The sequence below is a fragment of the Aquila chrysaetos genome, chromosome 18 (genome assembly GCF_900496995.4).
Source record: "Aquila chrysaetos chrysaetos chromosome 18, bAquChr1.4, whole genome shotgun sequence".
Lineage (NCBI taxonomy): Eukaryota > Metazoa > Chordata > Aves > Accipitriformes > Accipitridae > Aquila > Aquila chrysaetos.
Window position 1 is genome coordinate 26,414,661 of NC_044021.1, and position 18,263 is coordinate 26,432,923.

Here is an 18,263-nt window from a genome sequence, read left to right on the forward strand (position 1 = left end):
CTGTACGGTGGGAGCTCTGGGAGACGTGATTTCTAGAGCTTTAGGTCTCCTACAGCAGGCAGCATCTCACCTGTAGGCCTGAAAGACAGTGTCAGCAACCCTCTTGACACAAATGTCATTTTTAGTGGTGTGTAAAGGGTGCCACACTTACTCCCTAAATCAACCCTGTTTCAACCCATTTCTCTTTCTGCTAAAAGACCCTGTGGGTATCACCGACTAGGGTGCTAGAAATGTTACTCTTTCTCAACGGTGAATTTCAAAGGTCAGCACAAAGCAGAATTTCACCTGCAGTGCCTTTGCCAGTGGGCAGCGCTCTCGGAAGAGCCGCTGGCTCACAGAAGAAGCTTCATCTAATTCCTCTGGCTGAACGTGAAGGGGAAGGTACCAGGTGGACCTGCCCTCCTTGGCAGCCTAGCAATACAGAGGGAGAAGTGGATGGTGTAGAGAATTTGTTACGAAAGCAGACTGGTGGTACCGTTTCTGTTACAGATGGGTGGGATATTGACATTTTGTAAGGTTATTTCTAGACATGCTGGCATTTGTTTTTTATAGGTGTGGTTTTACAGACATGGATTCTTAACCACTACAGAATGGTCCAGTTGGAGATAATAGACCAGGTGGTGATGTCATATGGTGGACTACGTGGAGCGGTTGCTTTTGCCCTGGTTGTACTTCTAGATGTGAACAAAGTGAAAGAGAAAAACCTGTTTGTCAGCACAACTATCATTGTTGTGTTTTTTACTGTTATTTTCCAGGTAATTCAGCTTCTTAAGCATGCTTCTTGCAAGGAGAAGGAGTCCCCCCAAAGTACTGACTGCTTAAAGCAGTTCTCAGCTGAAGGTTGCATATTGTTTCACTGAACTGAAAGCATAATTGAATTTGTAATTTTAGTAACAAAGATCCCATTTTATGTTTTCATATGGCACCACAAGGGACAAAACACAATTTCCTCTGTGCTAAAAAATGTTCAGTCTTAGCTGCTTGGTATTAATAGTGCTCAAGTTAATATCTGATTAAACATCCTTCACCTCGTGTGAATAACTTTAGGGAACAGTCTTTTTCATGGGCAAATACAGTCATTAAGCTGATCTACCTGAGCCTAAGTCCTCGTTTTACAATATAACAGTAAGCAGTGGGACAAGAAAGTATTTAGCATAAAAACAAAACAGCACTTTCTGGATGAAAAAGCCAACATTCATTTAAATGGGGATATGTCGGTATATACTAGCTTGGAATTTTTTCTCAAATTTATTATAGAGAGTTTAATTGTGGTCACAAACTTCTGATGTGTGCAGAAAATACCACATTCAATGGTATAGGAAAAACTTTAACCCTTCCAGTACCATATTTTTCTTATAGAAGATATATTTTTCCACTGTTTTGTGTCTTTTCAAGCCTTTGTAACAGGAGCTGAGGGTACTGCATTATTTTATCATCAAAAGGGGACAGAGATCAACTGAGGAAGTATGAGAACCACCATATAACATACAAAAATGCTCTATTTCTCTTTAAAAATGACCAGCTGGTATTCTTTTTAAATTCAGGTTTTCCCTTCAAAGAGAAATAGCAGACTCCTGCCAGCCCGAATCAGTGTTTTTCCTAACCCCTTTTGGAGGAAAAGCTATGCTGTGGTCCATAAATCAGGGATAGATGACATGAAGCAGGGAGAGTTAAGCAACTCACTAAGGCTTGCACATTGAAACCATCCTTGAAACAAAACAGTAATAGTGATAGTAATAGAAATAATTTGTAAGTATTCATTATCATGTTTCAATCCTTAGGGACTGACTATCAAGCCTTTGGTACAGTGGCTGAAAGTGAAGAAAACAGAACACAGAGAGCCAAAACTGAATGAGAAACTTCATGGCAGAGTAAGATATTTTTAAACAAAACTATGGTATCTTTTGGATTTTTACAGAGTGCATTAAGAAAAAAAAAATTAGAGAAAATTTCTTTTTGGAAGGGAGGGGAGAATCAAATTTCAAGTGCAAAATCTTTCAAACATTTCAGAAGTTATCTGTAGGTTGTAATTTGTCTTTGGGTTGAGTCCTGTGAGGGGATACTCAACTGAAGGTTCTGGTCTTTTCACTTGAGAATTCAATGGGGCTGACAGTACTATGGAAACAGCACGGCTGGGATATGCTTCTTTCTCTTCATCTAAAAGAGGAGGACATTTGATTAAGGATTGCTAGGGCAAAACACGTGGAAATAAGTTTATTTTTCCTTCTTAAATATTCTTTATTTATGGAAAAGATATGAAAGCAGGCTTTGTAGCTTGCATAGAAATGTAGTCTGCTGCCCAGTGCAGATGTTAATTATATACTGAAATTCCGCATTATTGGTAATAGTTTTAGTTCAGTGTGAATGCTGTGTGTGCTTGCATTTCTTTAACCTTTTAAAAGACTTTGAACCATGATCTCTTCCAATTCACTTTCACACAATGTTATGAAGGTTTTATTCAGTAGAAGAAAACATACATTTTCAATACAAATATGGGTTAAAGGACGGAAGACTTTAAGACATCTTTCATGGCCTTCTTTAATTCATAAACTTTTCAGATTTACACAGCTATCCTGCATTGAGTATTTTAACACATTCTTGTATGAGCTTCTAATCTTGTCTGTTTTCATGTTGGAGGTTACCTGAAGTGAATTAACAACTTAGTGATGGACAGGGTTTGTTTCTGAGGAATTCTTTTACACACTACCGAATAAATACATTATGCCATTGTTATCCAGCAATTCAAATTCCCATTTCTGTTCAAATATTTTACTATTTGAACATCAGGATTCTTCCCCCAGGTGAAGAAATACAGTCTGTCTACATTTATGGGATATACCTTTACGTGTCAGTTTGTTTGTAGTGCAGGCCGAGCAGTAATGTTAATCCTAACACTTTGTAAAGTTGTATGTACTGATTCACCGCTTCCTAGAATAATCCAGCAGATACTGTCTCAGGAGGCACAGTGTTCCTAGAACTGTATAAATTGCAGCCTTCAGAGAGAGGGAGCACTCTGTGTGTTCTCAGGTAGTAGGAGGGAGACAACTTCCTTATAATATAATTTTCTCCACTTCCATGTCAGGTATCTCCTGAAGACAGTAATTAATATTATATTCAGGAATAATCCATATCACCCATGTTGTTCTAAACCTAGTGTGCTATATATTCTGCAGTAATCACTCCAGTGTTCAGAGAGAAATGTTAACAACCATATACAGAAAAAGACCGAATTCTACCTACAGCTGCCTTGGTTTGAATCAAGAGTTATAAACCTCAGGAATTCTATCAGCCATCTAATATACCCAGTATGGGATTTTGCCCTAGATATCAAAAGAATGGTGCCTACTTCTACTCTGAGGGAAGTATGAATTCCTGAAACATCTAGAAAGAAACACTAGGGAAATTTTTCAACTGATTTAATCACCAACAGTAATAGTGGCTGATGTACTTCACAGGGCAGAAATGGAGGTGGTAAAGTGAGTCAATAAAAAGAGTCTTAAAACTGAATGTTAAAATGGGGGCTTAAGTACCTTCTTGCTGAGACCCTTGTAATTCAAGAATAGTTAGTGAATTTGTAAAGAACTGGTTAGAAAGCTCAGGACCTCTGAAGAAAAGCATATAGTAGTTAGTATTTCTGTAAATGGGGAAAAAAAATCTGCTTAACAGCAAAAAAAATTATTCTGCATAGTCACCTGGTCTAACCTGACATAAAGTGAGCTATTTTTTAATTATGCCTTTTATTTCTGTAAAGATATTAATTCCACTTTCACTTTTCTAGGCCTTTGATCACATTCTTTCTGCTATAGAAGACATTTCTGGACAAATAGGACATAATTATCTGAGAGACAAGTAAGTAGTAACTAACTTGGAATGTTGAAATACTGCTAGGAAATCTTATCTGTAAATTATGACTTTTTAAACCTGTGAGTTTAGGGACAGCAAGGAAGTCAAATGTAGTTTAAAAGGTTATATACTGAAAATACTGGAAATATAGCAAATGTGAAAATAGTTTATTTTTGTCCCCTACAACCAGAATCTTCTTTTTCTTCACAGTTCAGATTAGGCCTTTGCCAATGCCTCAGTTCACATCCAGGGATCAGCTTCTCTCAAGATTTGAGAACTGCCCATTTGCACAAAATGTTAATGTTGGTCCTTCTCTGTAATACTCCATTTCATGAACATTATTTGTGTGTGGAGACACTAAAAAAGCTTAACTATGACTGCTAGTTGTTTATCCTATTTCTACAAAGGATGCGTTCAACACCTCTGAAAGTGCTGGAAGAGGGTGCTTTGAAATGACTCAGATAGTTTAAGCCTGTTTGTTTGAAACCAATAATGAAAATTATGGATAATTTCCATCCCCCTCTGTTTATAGCTGATTCATCTTGAGAGAAGCAAATTACTCAGCTGAAAGATACAGACACCATTTTCTTTAAAGTATATGTGAAGAGTTACCATTGTGATGGGCAGACTTCCATAATCTAGAGGAATAAATGTGAAAAAAGGACATTAAATCTGGACATCTTTAACAGCGTTATTTAAGGTTAGGCAGTTCTCTCCCTGGAGTGAGGTCATTTCATAGGTGCAGACAGTCACAGTTCTGACCTGCTCATGTCCTGCTGACTCAGCATGTCAGTTCCAAGCCAAAAGCCATGTGGTTGTGTTAGTTTTCTGCCGAGCACTCCCCTAACCCTTGCTGAGAAGCTGAGTATATTAGCTTAGGTTGAGCATTATGCTCATATAACTATACAGCTCCTAGGCTGGAGCTAGATTGTATCTGAGCTCAAGCAGAATTGCTCACCTGTCTGTACCCAGTTATAGGGACAGTTTCTTTCCTTTCCTTTTGCTCTTTGTTCATTTATGCAGTGAAGAATTTTCATGAGTCACCCCAAATAGAACATCCTCTTTCTTTTGGTGTAAATTTTTAGTTTACTTTTTGGGAATGAATTTCAGCAGGCTATAATACAGGGGAATACATCCCCAGTTTTGAAATACTGTCTTGAAGATGGAGCTAAATATTTTTAAAGTGGCAGGTTGGAGTTTGACTTCTTAGATGTCAGAAAGTAATCTCCCTGAGTAACAAGAGAAGGAGTAGCTTAATGTAGATTCATGGTTGAGTGTGTGGTTTGATGACTAATGTATTTTGAATGAGACCGCCTTAAGTCTGCTTCTTTTGGACTACTTGTACATGAAAGTGCTGGTTCCTCAAAGAAATGGCAGCCCCTAGCATCCTCACTGATGTGCTCAGGTGTGGCAGCCTGAGTTAGAGACTGCTTGTCAGATGTTCTGGCTAGAGAAGAGGAATAGTTATCAACTCTGTGAATAATGTTTAACAACAAAAAGGTTTCAACAATCTGATTAAAAAGTCGTAAACTCAAAATAGCCATTGGGCAAGATGGATAGAATCACTTTCAATAGTAGTCTCCAAAGTTGCCTCATGCCCTCTAGAGAAAATCTTGAGGAAGGTAGATGAAAGTAAGGCAGCCTTTATCTTCTGGAGCTAAGTATGAAATGGCAGATATCCTACCATCAGACAAGCTTGGAACTGTAAATCACAGAAAACACACGTTACTTCTGTCCCCCAGAGTACATCAGTGGCATGAATAAGGCGCTCTGTAAGTGCTTTTGTAAAGGCACTGTTGCTGTGAACTGATTTTCTAGGCTGGCTGTCCTACAACACAGCTGGGGAAAAGCAGATTCCCTTCCAAAGGAGGAAAGAAAATTAAGCTTTTAGAATGAAGTTATTAAATATAACTGCATAATCAGAGGTGGAAAAATAAGGTAGTATGATCTCCTGGAGTATAAAATGTCCTAGTGACTCTGAAATGGGATACTGTAATCATAGCATTCTTGCTGTTGTAGTAGTGTTTGGTAAGTGAACCTATTAAATGCTTTGTGACAGCTGCATAACCCTGTAGCAGGCTTTTCCTTAACTTTCTTTAAATGCTAATTGAAAAGCTTCAAAACACAAATCCCTCACTTTGCTATGTTCACCATTTTTTAAAAAGTGCTTAGCTCACAAAAATATCATTTATGCTAAACTAAAAATGCTGTGAAACTAAAATTGCTTGTTGCCATTAACACAGTTTGTTTAAATTATCAGGTGGTCCAATTTTGATAGGAAATTCCTCAGTAAAGTACTGATGAGAAGGTCAGCTCAAAAATCAAGAGACCAGATCCTTAATGTTTTCCATGAACTCAACTTGAAGGATGCAATTAGCTATGTGGCTGAGGTACTTTTGAACACTTGTTGACCTATTACAGCATCGTTTGGGTTTTGGCTTTTTTTTTTTTAATTTATAATATAACCTAAAGTTGGTATATTGCAGATGTCTAAAAGAAAATTATTTTCATTTCTGCTCTGCTTTTTTTATCCTAAATGTGTTTTGAGTCGCAATATCACCTGTTTGCGTGGCTGTAGTTCTCAGTATTATTCCTGACCCCCAAGTATGAGTATATTGCACTATGTTAGTGTACTTTTCTGTTGGATTTTACTGAGTAACTTTGTTTCTGTACTCATTGCATGAAAAAAACCTGCAATTCCAAAGGGATCAGGCAAACTACCGTCATTCTAAATGTGTCAACAGAGTCTGGCTCCTGCAGAACAGTGGTTCTACGTGATGACAAATCTGATTTGAAGAAGCTCAATACCAAATGGTGTGGATATATGACCAAAGTAGTGGACTGCTGTAGTCTCATTCTGCCCGATCACAGTAGTATAAAAAAATTGGGAAGGGTAACTTTAATTCAAGGGAATCATAACACCCACACTTCAAAAATTAGGGTTAAAGTGATATACTACAGCTGTCAAATGCAATCACAGAATGGTGTAGCTAGTGAAACTTAAGACTTGCAACAGAAGAAATTTTTAAAGTTACAGAATGGAAGAAAGTTACTGGCCTTCTGCAGGAGTACCATTCCCAGACTGGAGCAATGTTAACAGATTGTGTAAGAATTCCTAATCTTCTTCAGTATGAAACTGGCCACCTTAGTTCAAATCGCCACAGATGTGCAGTATTCATACAGTGTAGAGGATAGTTTTAAATGAAATATGATGTGATGAAAATGAAATGAAGTGATAATCTATCTATGTCCATAATCTCCAGGTGAACTCATTCTCACAGCTAGGTGATATACCGGTTAATTTCTTTAATTAAAACAAACACTATTACTATGACTGATACTACTACTACTAATAATCTCTTTTCTTTTTTTTGAAAATGAGCTACAGCCAGGCAGACTTCTTCCAGTAAAACATGGAATTTTAAAGATCAAATTCAGAAAATAGGATGAAATTCAGAAATTATGTTAGTGTGAAAAATGGGGAGTGGTTCACAAGATAAGGAAATACTTCCTTTTGAGATTTTGTAAATTACCCATTCAGTTTTCAGACCATTTGAGCTCAAGAACTAATTTTCATTCTCGTGGTGCTTTCTGGGTCACACCTCAGAGGAAGAAAGTTAGATAATGACTTTGATGTTGATGAGCATAAGACTCATGTTCAGATTCACTGCTGAATCTGTTCAGTACATTCATTACAGTATTTTTTCTCTTTAACAGGTGCAAAGGGCTCTATAGGTCACTAAGCCATGCAGATTTAGCCCCCGAATCTTTACCCAATAATGTCTTGAATCCCATATAGTAATGTCAGATTAAGTTAGATTATTAATTTTTTAGCAGAGTTGCCTTTTTCATTATACCTTAGTACAGTTCATAACACAAGGAAACTAACTTTTGCTACCCTAGTCCAAATACTGTTTGTGTATATTGTGTCTTGCAGACAAATTCTATTGGCAAATATCTACTAATCTGATAATAATAGACAAAGAAATGAAAAGTTCTCCAGGTTCTACAAGAGATTTGCAACATGGTTTCTCCCAGTGGAAATTAGTTACATTAATATGCCTGATTAGTCATGAGTTGTGAATCCTAAAGTCATTCCACCTTTCTCATGTTAATATTTGCTTCAGTGATACGCTGCTTTAACAACTTTTCCTTAACTTCTGAAATATATCTTTGAGATAAATATCTGTGAATTACAAGCTGGCATTGAAATTGAAGCCATTTCTTCCAGGCGGAGTAAAGATCTGCCTCCCCCAGCTACTCACTCTCTTCTCACTTTTAAGAAAATGAGGAGTTTAAAAACTTTTATAAATTTTTCATTTTTCAGCTCTGCTGTTATGCTGCATCTGTACAATAAACAAGAGCTTGAGAGAGTTCAGTCTAAACCTAAATAAATTCCTTACAGTTGAGAGGGGACAGCCTAAGCCAAGCAAAATGCAAATAATCCAGAGCAAGGGAATAGAAGTGACTTAAAATACTTACAGTTCATAACTTCTTCTGGCTAAAATTCCTCCACTGATGATATGATATGGTATGATGTATGTATGAAACAGTAAACTTGATTTGAAAAGAAAGACAAATATACTTAAGAAAATGGACAGGATTATGCTGACCCAGAATTTCCTTTTTTTTTCCTGAAGTTTTCTTAAGTACACACTTAAGAAGCCAGAGTGTACTTCTTAATGCCACATACTACTGTAATATGTATGTGGGCTACCACAGTAAAGGAAACATTTGCTTGATTTGCTCTATAAATATAAAAATGTAAAGGGGACACAATGCAGTTGAAGTTGGAGAAATGTAGATAAAATCTCTTTCAATATTCTGCAAGGGAGATGGTTTTTCTTGGTGTATTCTTTATTACAGTTTAAAATGTAGAGACCTGCTATGTGATTTCTCTCTGCTGTGATTCAAAACCATAGGTGGGTTCAGCCAATGTAACCACAATGTTATTCAACAGCTACCTTTCACCTAAACAAGAGATTACTGAAGCAGTAGGGAAAATGGTGAAGACATAAATCTGAGCTTTTGCAGCAATTCACTTCTGTGACACTAGTTTTAGAACTGAAAGCAAATCTCATCTCTTCAGTATCTTGTCTCTTCATGCCATAACCTCTTTAAAATAGTCTTGTAGACTTCTACCACCACTTAATATTTGCTTCTTCCATTCTGGTAGAGAACAGAACACTTAGGGTTGTATCTTTGAGAACGCTAATGTAAGTGCAGTGATGTGTCGAGTCACAAAAATCTGCATAGATATCACTATGTACTTGGTTTGCAATGTGGTACAAAGTAAAAGGTCCACCCCTGAAAGGATCTGTGAAGAGAAAAGAGGTAGACTGCAAAAGTGCAAGGATATAATTTGCAAACAGAATGACACCTAAGAAATCACTCACCTCCTCAAAATCAGTTTACAAGAATAGTTTTTCTCTGAGCTTTGTTCATTGGGATAACATCACTCAACATAAAGAAACCATAAAACCAAAAAATGGTTTGTATTCATTACCTAAATACAACTTCTCCCCTGCTTCTTGTGCCATTTGCATACAGCAGCCTCATCAATTATCCGCATTTTCTGATATACATTTTGCCCTAGGTGTTTACAGCTGTAATATGTCTTGTTTCTTTCTGTGGCCAGGGAGAACGTAGAGGTTCCTTGGCATTTATACGTTCTCCAAGTACAGACAACATGGTAAATGTGGATTTCAGCACTCCACGCCCAAGCACTGTGGAAAGCTCTGTCTCTTATTTACTGTAAGTAATGTGGACTGGTTGGGGGTGTTTGTGGGGTTTTTTATGTTATATGTGAGGAAATGGAAGCAGTGTTATAAATTTTGAAAAATGCAAATTACAGGGGCTTCATTCACTACTTTTTGGAACTTCAGTTAATCTTTTCTCCTGCATAAAATGGGTATACATACAGTGATACTGTTGCATTTTACACACAAACAAATTTTTTCAGTAAAGGCTGGTAAGGTGAAGCAGATATCCACATTAGAGTTGTTTCATGTGCCTTTTGTTCACCAACTGCTATAGACAGGGCTAGATGTCATTTCTATGTCTGCTCCAGAAAAACTCAGGAGAGAGGCAAGGAAAAAAAATTGCTGCTTCCTTAACTCTTTCATGATTCTTTCACCAAACAGACTGTGTGTCATGTAAACTGAGAAATTAATGCTACATCCACCTGAAGGACAAAAACCAATAATCTTTTCACATTTCCCATTAGGTATTTACTCACTCATTTTCATTTAGCTGATTTTGACCTTCCCTTTTTTTTTAAAACTTCATTTCTCCCTCTTGTCCCCCATTTTCCTGTTTTTTCTTCCTCTTCAGCAATTACTGATTTTCAAAACTGCTCTTTGTATATTGTATTCTTCTTCAGGAGAGAAAAAGCTGGACCAGTTTGCCTTGACATGCAAGCTTTAGAACAGAGGAGGAAAAGTATCCGGGACACAGAAGACACAGTTGCTCATCACACCCTACAGCAGTACCTGTATAAACCCAGGCAGGAGGTGAGAGCAGAAGGCTAGCATTGGACTGGTTTTCCAATCTAAAACTAGGAGACATTGGGAACCAAAACTTGGCAAAGGAACTCAAAAGGAAAGAACCCGTCTGCAAACTGTGCACCCTTGAGGAAGATAGGCTCTCTGTCTATGTTCTTCCTCATTTATGAACATGCCTCTTTAGCAGAACTAGTGCCTTTGATTTCACTGGGGCTAGTGGAATGCAGAACTGGGTCCAATATAGGTTCTGAAGCAGGATTAAATGGAGCGTATCAACTGAAGTGATTCAGACACTTAGAGGGAGAGGCTTACTTTGAATGACAGTCACGTATTTAAAATTCCTGGACTTATACCTGTTTCAAGGTGAAGAAAGAGAAAGAAAAATAGGAGTTTCATTAATGACTTCAGAGTAGTCTTTGGCTCATTCTTTTTTATAGAGTTGTTTACATTTGCATGACACTGATTGAATGCATTGACTCAGGGCTTCCAGCTGTATTTCTAAATAAATGAATATTGTCTTCCCTTCCTGGCCACAGCACAAGCACCTGTACAGTCGACATGAGATCATGCACAGTGAAGATGACAAACAAGACAAGGAGATTTTCCATAGGACGATGAGGAAACGCTTAGAATCTTTCAAGAGTACCAAACTAGGAATAAACCATTCTAAGAAGCTCAATAAAATTCACAAGCGAGACCGGGGCCAAAAAAGGGTAAAATACTTTCACTAGGACCCAGGTGTAGCTACCTATTATACAAACTAGGGGTTGGGGAGGGCAGGGAGGACTCTGAAGGGTCCTATGTTCTGCATTGATCTCTGTCCTATAGAACTTCATGAACTTAAAAGGGCCTAAGCAAGAAGAGATTAAACTATGAGGTAACTCAAGGGCCATCTTCTCACATGCTGCTTTTCTCTATGCTTTGGGACCCTTCTGGGTGAGAGATTTTTGATCACTTGAAAAACCACAGGCCTTGAGCCATGCTACAACACTGTGGGGAGATGTTGCAGGGTAGATGTAGCAGGGTAACACTATAGCACAGAGCATTCCACAAAATTTGCATGAAACTAAGAGGGAACGTACAGCATACAAAGAGCCAAAGTTCCTTTCTTTTCCTGTAGTGAGTACAAGTGTGTGTGGGGGGAACTAATGACATCCATATTGAGTCTCAAGCAAAGATTACAACAGATTCCAGGGCTATGCTGCTGAACTCATGATTTCAGAGGATGTCACTGCCATTGCTATCTGATGATGGTAGCGGTTTTGGTAACTGTGTTTGTTTTATTTCAGCGAAACAGCAATGTTATACCAAATGGAAAAATACCTTCAGAAAATCCAGTACAAGATTTTACTTTGAAGGAAAAAGGTAAAAAGACTCTTAGACCAGTTTCATTAACTGCATTTTACCAGCTACATTGTCAGTAAAGCATCACTGAAAAATTTTGTGATATGCAGCAGTGAAGCTGGTGTTAAAAAGGGATTTCTAGTCATCATTCAGAACTGAGAGTGGGGATCTGTTCCATGTTTAAATACAGTGTCTCGATGATTTAGAAGTTGTTTTTCTAGGCAGCTGGATAACAACCCAAATTTTAATTGGCCTTTTTACTCACATTTTTAAAATATCACATTTAAATTTTGGAAACAAAACAATGCAGTGGCTACAACGTAGATGAACTTTCAGCTTCCTTTTGGATAAGCTGCAGAGAGCAACTTTTGCTAACACTTTTCTTTTTCATCACAGCAGGATATGTCTGCGCAGGACACCATGTCATATAAAATTCAATAGTTGAGATGACATTCTGATGTGAGTTAAGGTCCATTTGTTTAGAATGGTCTGAATCAGAGTTGATGCTGAGCAAGCACATTAGAACCGAAGGAGAGTGTAGCTTTGAAAGGAACACATCGTCAGAGGCCAGTTTCAGCACTGATTCACTCTTCACGCACAAATCTAACCTACAGGTCAGCCTTGAAAGTGTAATCGGAAGCTGACTTCCCTAGGGAGCAATTCTAGCAAAAGTTGGTTTTGCGTGTAAAACTCCAAATTCTTTTATCTCATGTTAAAACCATCATTTGGCATTGATGTCAGTCATAGCAAGACGTGATGGATCCTAATATGTTTGTTATGTAATTATAAAATATGTCACTTAAAAGACACTGAACTTAGTCTTATTTGTGTTCTTCCCTCTGTTTATGCATGCAACACCTTGATCTCAAAGAGAATTGAAGTAGAGGGGGATTCATCTTTTCTCAATAGCTCCAAGCAAAGATATTTTTCTTTATGTATGTTCTTTGAATCATTTTCTGAGCATCATTTTTCTTTGACTGACAGGGGCAATACAGACTGGCTGAATAAGTGTAATATTCTAGAACCTTTTTGCACGGGAAGAGCTTTCTGAATACATATAAGTAGGTCATTCAGTGCTGTCTTATGAAAGAACACTGTGTATAGAAGTCATCCTCTACTTAAAAAAAAAAAAGCTTCATTGGAAGACAGTCTTACCAAGGGGTTTAGCAGCTGTTGTAGAACTGATTCCACTGCAGTAGAAGTAGCAATGACCTCACCAGATGTGAAATCAGTCCAGGGTACTAATGCTGTCAAATGATGAAAATGCAGTGGCAGGTCATTGTAATGGGGTGACATTTGTCAACACGTGAGCATTTAAGACACAACACACAACAGCAGCAGTGGTGCCATGTCATAGGTTGGTTTGCTTCAGCCCCAGGAAAGCAGACAATTCTGTTAGCCAAAACCTTAACCAGACTGTGAAATCTCTCTCTGTCATAGCACCAGTTAATAATGCAAGTTGGAAACCTGTGCTTGAGTTTCTTGATGTAACTGGTATGTAAGCTGCAAACTCTGTATACATTCACATTCGCATTTCAGTGCTACAACTGTTGATTAAATTTTGCCCTTATCTAGATCCTTGTTAAAGTTGTATCTTCGATAACTATGCCAGCATGAAAACAGCATGAAATAGCATTTTCTATGAGAACTGATAAAAATCTTGAATCAAATTGGACTTTCTTTTTTTTTTTTCCAGATTTGGAGTTTTCTGAATCCGAAGAAAATAATGATTATGAAACTTTGCATCTAGGCAAAGGAGTTGATTTCCTGGCTAATGTGACGAAGCAAAATTTCACAGATACTCCTACTGGTAAAAGTATTAATTACCTACAGAGGTTTTTTTTCTCAAATGTTAAAAAAATACTAGAAATGCTGCTGATTTAGCCTGTATTTTTTGTTTTGTTTTAATTTGATGTGTTCTATTAGAAAATATATTTGCTTAATATTAATGTTAACAGATAGCTTCAAATTTGCTACTGATGGAAGTTGTGAGCATGACTGCCTAAACCAGACCTAAACCCACTAATTATTTCTAGCAACAGAAAATGTTATTTTAGAGTTGTCCTACCTCGGAAGACCAGTCAATACTAGTCCTTTGGAACTATTTTCTACTTGCATTTGAAGCACTTTGTTGTGATAAATTTCATGCTTCTTCTTTCAGGCAGGATTTCTCCTTTTAAATTCACAACTCCCTCAGATCCTTACAGGCTCATAGAAGTCACTGAAAAGGGCAGATTTGCAGCATTCCTGGAGCATTCATTGAACTTGATTTCCAGCCTTGAAAGGCTCCAAAATACCAGATTGAAAGTGTATCACTCTATATAACAGAAATTATATGATATGATTTATGAAGTTTTAAAATTTAGTATTTCTCTTTAGCACTTCTGTGTTTGAATTTTCAGCATGCTACTGTATGCTTCATAGGTAACATGGTGCGTACAGTGAAGAAAAATACTTGTGTTTTTGTACTCTTTTGGCAGACGTGCTGATACAGCCTTTCCCCTGTTCCATGAGAAATTCTATGTCTGAGAATGTATAAAGACATCCAGAAATCGATCCAGAAATAAATGGGTGGCAAGATGCAGACCTAGACTAATTTTTAAAATTTCTTTTTCTGTTGAAACACTACAGACTTGATATCTATATTAAAAGGCTCCTGTAACTTACTTTTGACTATTCTGTGGCCTGCTTTAGCTCCCTCAGCCACATCTCATTCCTTTATGGAGTTGTGCAGTTTATGCTTTTGCATTTTTTTTCCATCTTTTGTTTCTTTTTTATGGGTTTGATTTGAATTTTCTGCAGTTATTTTATATTGTGCTTTATTTTGCTTAAAATTTGCTGACTGATTTCTTCTTTTATTGATTTTATTTTTTGTCTCCAGATAAGCTAAACATAACTGCATATTGGATCTAATACCCAATTTTTCTCTTTAATAGAAATCCAAAATGACTAGCAATAACCAAGGTAGAAAGAGCAACCTATGTGTGTATAATGGTCTGTGTATTGGTCTAGTCACACCCATACCGGCGTGTATCAGGCTATTTTTTTCCCATTATAGCCATTCTCCTTTTAGAAAGCGTCTTGCTGTATTACCAAGAAATTATTTTGATTAATTGTATTTGTCACTTGTGAACTTTTTTAGGAATTGATAATCCAGTATTTTCAGCTGATGATGATCAAAGCATCTACATGAAGTTCTCACCATGGTTATCTAGTGAAGATACTGTGGTACCATCACAAAGGGCCCGAGTGCAGATCCCGTATTCTCCAAACAACTTCAGACGGCTCACCCCATTCCGGCTCAGCAATAAATCAATAGATTCCTTCCTCCTAGCAGATGGCCCAGAGGACCGACCCAGATCTTTCCTCCCAGAATCAACACATATGTAATATTTTAAAAGATATTATCATCACCTTTATTTTTAATCAGCCTTCCTATCAACCCTGACTACTGACAAGTAAACTTACTTTTCTGAGTTTTTCTTCTCCCAGCGCATCTCTTCCCTTCCTGATTTCTTTGTACAACTAAACATCCTCTATTTTCCTCCAGCTTGAATAACAAAACATCTTTCTATTTTCCTTCTGCAGAAGCGCTGTCCAACTATTTGGGGTCCAATGCCTTACTATTTTCACAGCAGATAAGGTCCTGCTGTTTGTTTTGGCTTGAATACTTTAAACACCAAGAAAATAGTATTCCAAATACCAGAATATTGTGCACCCATTGTCAAAGGTTCCAGGTTTCTTGGGTAGTCAGTTCTAGATGATAACATTTGTATCTGAATTCCTTAACAGGAATCGAGTAATTGTGATTCAACCACCTTAAACAGTGATTGGTCTTTCCAAGTAACATTGTCACTACTGTCTGCAGATGTAAGCAAAGTAGTCTGAAGCCCCAGAAAGACATCCACTTGCTGATGCCAAAGGACAGGGTTTGCCCATAAGAGGTCAGATGAGTCGTTTAACCCACTGGACTCTATTGCATTCAGATGTACAACAGGAGCAGCAGGGCTAGAGCAGCAGTGAGCTGGGCTAAGTCTCTCATTCTCAGCATGATTAGAATATGATTTTTGACTCTATTGCTAAGAAGCCTTGAGTCAGTTCTGAACATTTGTCCAGGTTATTTATCCAGTGCCCAGGAAGGGAAAATTGTCCCACTGCTACAAGTACTCAGTGACACTGCTGATGTCATCATTAAATTACATAAGAAAGGGTTCTAAAATGAAGCCTGTTTACTGGAATGCATCAGAGTTCCCTTGCACAGGTAGTGATAATTATACAACAATCAGACTGTGCAGAAGCAGAATTCCAGTTTTGGTTAGAGCTTTATCCTCCTTAAACTGAGAGTTTATCTTAATCCATACCTTATTTTGAAACTAGAAAAAAATGCTTAGCTTTCTGATGCAGTAAATAACTTGTTGCTTCTAATGTGTTAGAGGCTTAAAATTAAACTGACTCTGGGTTTAAATGAATATCCTAGTTTCCCTTTAATTCTCGCTTTGTGGAAATTTTCCACACCATAAAAAGCAGCCTTCACTTCTATAATCAACACAGTCAGTGCTGTAAATGAGGTGGGTCAGGTCACCGTTCATAATCATAATTGAATAGAACATAGGGCACTGCGGGGATTATGCAATGAAATGCAATAGTCCATTTCATCATGAATTCACTTTTGTGGAATCCATGATCACAAATATATGACCTGGCGTCCTCTATGCATCAACAAATAAAGGAATGTGCTAAGCTGAAAGTATTTCTCTAGTTAGTTGATGAAACTTTGTTCAGAGAAAGACCTCAGAATAAGAGTGAATGTTGGTAATTTTGATTTGAGAAGAACTTCATAAACTTTTGAAAAGAAATAGAAAAGGAAGTTCCATTTTTCTTTTGTTCTGGCTTCTGTCCCTGCAGAAGATGTGCTAGTTCAAGTGTAATTACAGGAAGCACATCCTTTCTTTACTGGAGTGGCCTGTAGGTCTGTGGTTGGTTCTAGTACTCAGTTCCTTATTAATGCATCTTTGATTATTTTTTAAATGATGTTTTAAAATGAACACTGGATTAATTTAAGAACTGTGAATTAAATTCCAATATCCTGATTAAAAACTTGAACAATGAACAGCATTCCAAAAGGCAAACTTCTCCCTGACACTTAGCCACATTGAAATTATCTTCACTTTTTTTTCCCACTAAGAACATTGTCAGAAAATATTGGCATATGACTTGCTGAACGTTTTCTTGCTAACCTTTGTTCTTTTCCTCCCTTCTGTTGCTTTATTTGACTTTATTCTTAGGTACTGGTATGTGTAAGTTCTTGTGCAGGTATCTTTGATATATCAAAATCACTGGGTTTTGACTGCTGTGTTTCTTAAGAAGTGTTTTGGGAAGTTAGACCTTGATTACTCTCTGAAACAGTCCTCTGAATTATATCCTTAATAAAATTCTCCTAATAGGAGAATGATACTGAAATTTTAATTACAAGGTTTTAAAAACCAATGTAAATTGGAAGGCAAGGGTGGAAATGTGAAGTTTCTCTACCGAGTCTAAAAGTGTACAGAAAACTGATCATAGGCTCTGGTCAATAAGAAATTGACTCCCTGGTGATACCCTCTGCTACTTGATTGAAAGAGCACAATTTCTTTCAAAAGTTTCTGAAAGATTTCTTTGCTGAGCATCAGGACTAAATGTTTCAAGATAAAGGTACACCTTAATGACCAGATGACAGCTCCATCTCCTAAATATCTGAAACAGGCAGTTGTTCATCACAAACATTGAACTAAGTTTTGCCTGATACTCAGCAAGGATAAGAAGTTTAATAAACTCACTTTAGGTTGTCCAAGATAGAAATTGGGACAGGGTGCAGTTCCCCAGCAAAAAAGCCATCTTAAACCACTCACTTTCATCAGACTTTCATAAAAATAGCCAAAAGCAAAGCCCAATAGCTAGCACATTAGTATAGAAAGTATGTTTCACAAATGTTTCTATTTAATTGTGCTCTCTAGGTGATATGGACCATGATGTTGAAATGACAGAATACTCCTCTTCAGATGACCAACTAAATGAAAACCAAAGTGTTTCAGTGACTCCCCTCCACTTCTTCCCATCTTGCCTTCAAATGCCTTGGACACAAAACTATTCTTCATTGGAAAAAAGAGGAAATATATCTCTTTCTACTGTCTCTGAGTATATAGCTTCTTGTGACCCAAATGTACCTGATCTCTTCTGGGAAGCAGGTACAGATACGAATAACAAAGAGACAGTAAACTCAGGTTATTGTTCTGAAGTTAGCTACAAGTCAGAGAATTCACAAGAAGAGAATTCTCTACTTATGTTTGAAGGGCTGGAAGACTCTTATGTGAAGGAGCCCCAAGAGAAGAAAATGTTGCTTGATGTACAAGGAAATTACAGATCTGCTGCAGCCAGACGTGTACAAAGCCGACGTTCTTTTCACAGGCCAAAACCTCTGCAACACCCTAAGCTTCAGAAGCTAGCGTCTCTTCCAGCATCTTGCCATGTCCCTCCACATTCTTTGGAACAAGAGGAAACACAGTTGTGAGCCAGGACTTACTTGAAAGGAGAAGA

At 37.4% G+C, this 18,263-nt stretch overlaps 1 protein-coding gene across 2 annotated transcripts in view; it reads left to right on the forward strand.

Moving 5' to 3' along the window:
- SLC9A3 (solute carrier family 9 member A3) overlaps positions 1-17,984 on the forward strand; it is a 55,754-nt gene extending 37,770 nt beyond the window's left edge. Inside the window, exons 7-17 of one of the 2 annotated variants that reach the window (XM_041118355.1) lie at positions 553-755; positions 1,782-1,871; positions 3,779-3,849; positions 6,104-6,233; positions 9,482-9,597; positions 10,226-10,355; positions 10,883-11,059; positions 11,636-11,711; positions 13,387-13,500; positions 14,833-15,076; positions 17,684-17,984. In XM_041118355.1, the coding sequence (XP_040974289.1) occupies positions 553-755; positions 1,782-1,871; positions 3,779-3,849; positions 6,104-6,233; positions 9,482-9,597; positions 10,226-10,355; positions 10,883-11,059; positions 11,636-11,711; positions 13,387-13,500; positions 14,833-15,076; positions 17,684-17,687 (1,355 nt within the window). In that variant the 3' untranslated portion in view covers positions 17,688-17,984. Of the gene's footprint in view, positions 1-552; positions 756-1,781; positions 1,872-3,778; positions 3,850-6,103; positions 6,234-9,481; positions 9,598-10,225; positions 10,356-10,882; positions 11,060-11,635; positions 11,712-13,386; positions 13,501-14,832; positions 15,131-17,683 lie in introns of those variants that run through there. The other variant, XM_030042154.1, reaches the window with a different exon arrangement.
- Positions 17,985-18,263: the final 279 nt, after the last annotated feature.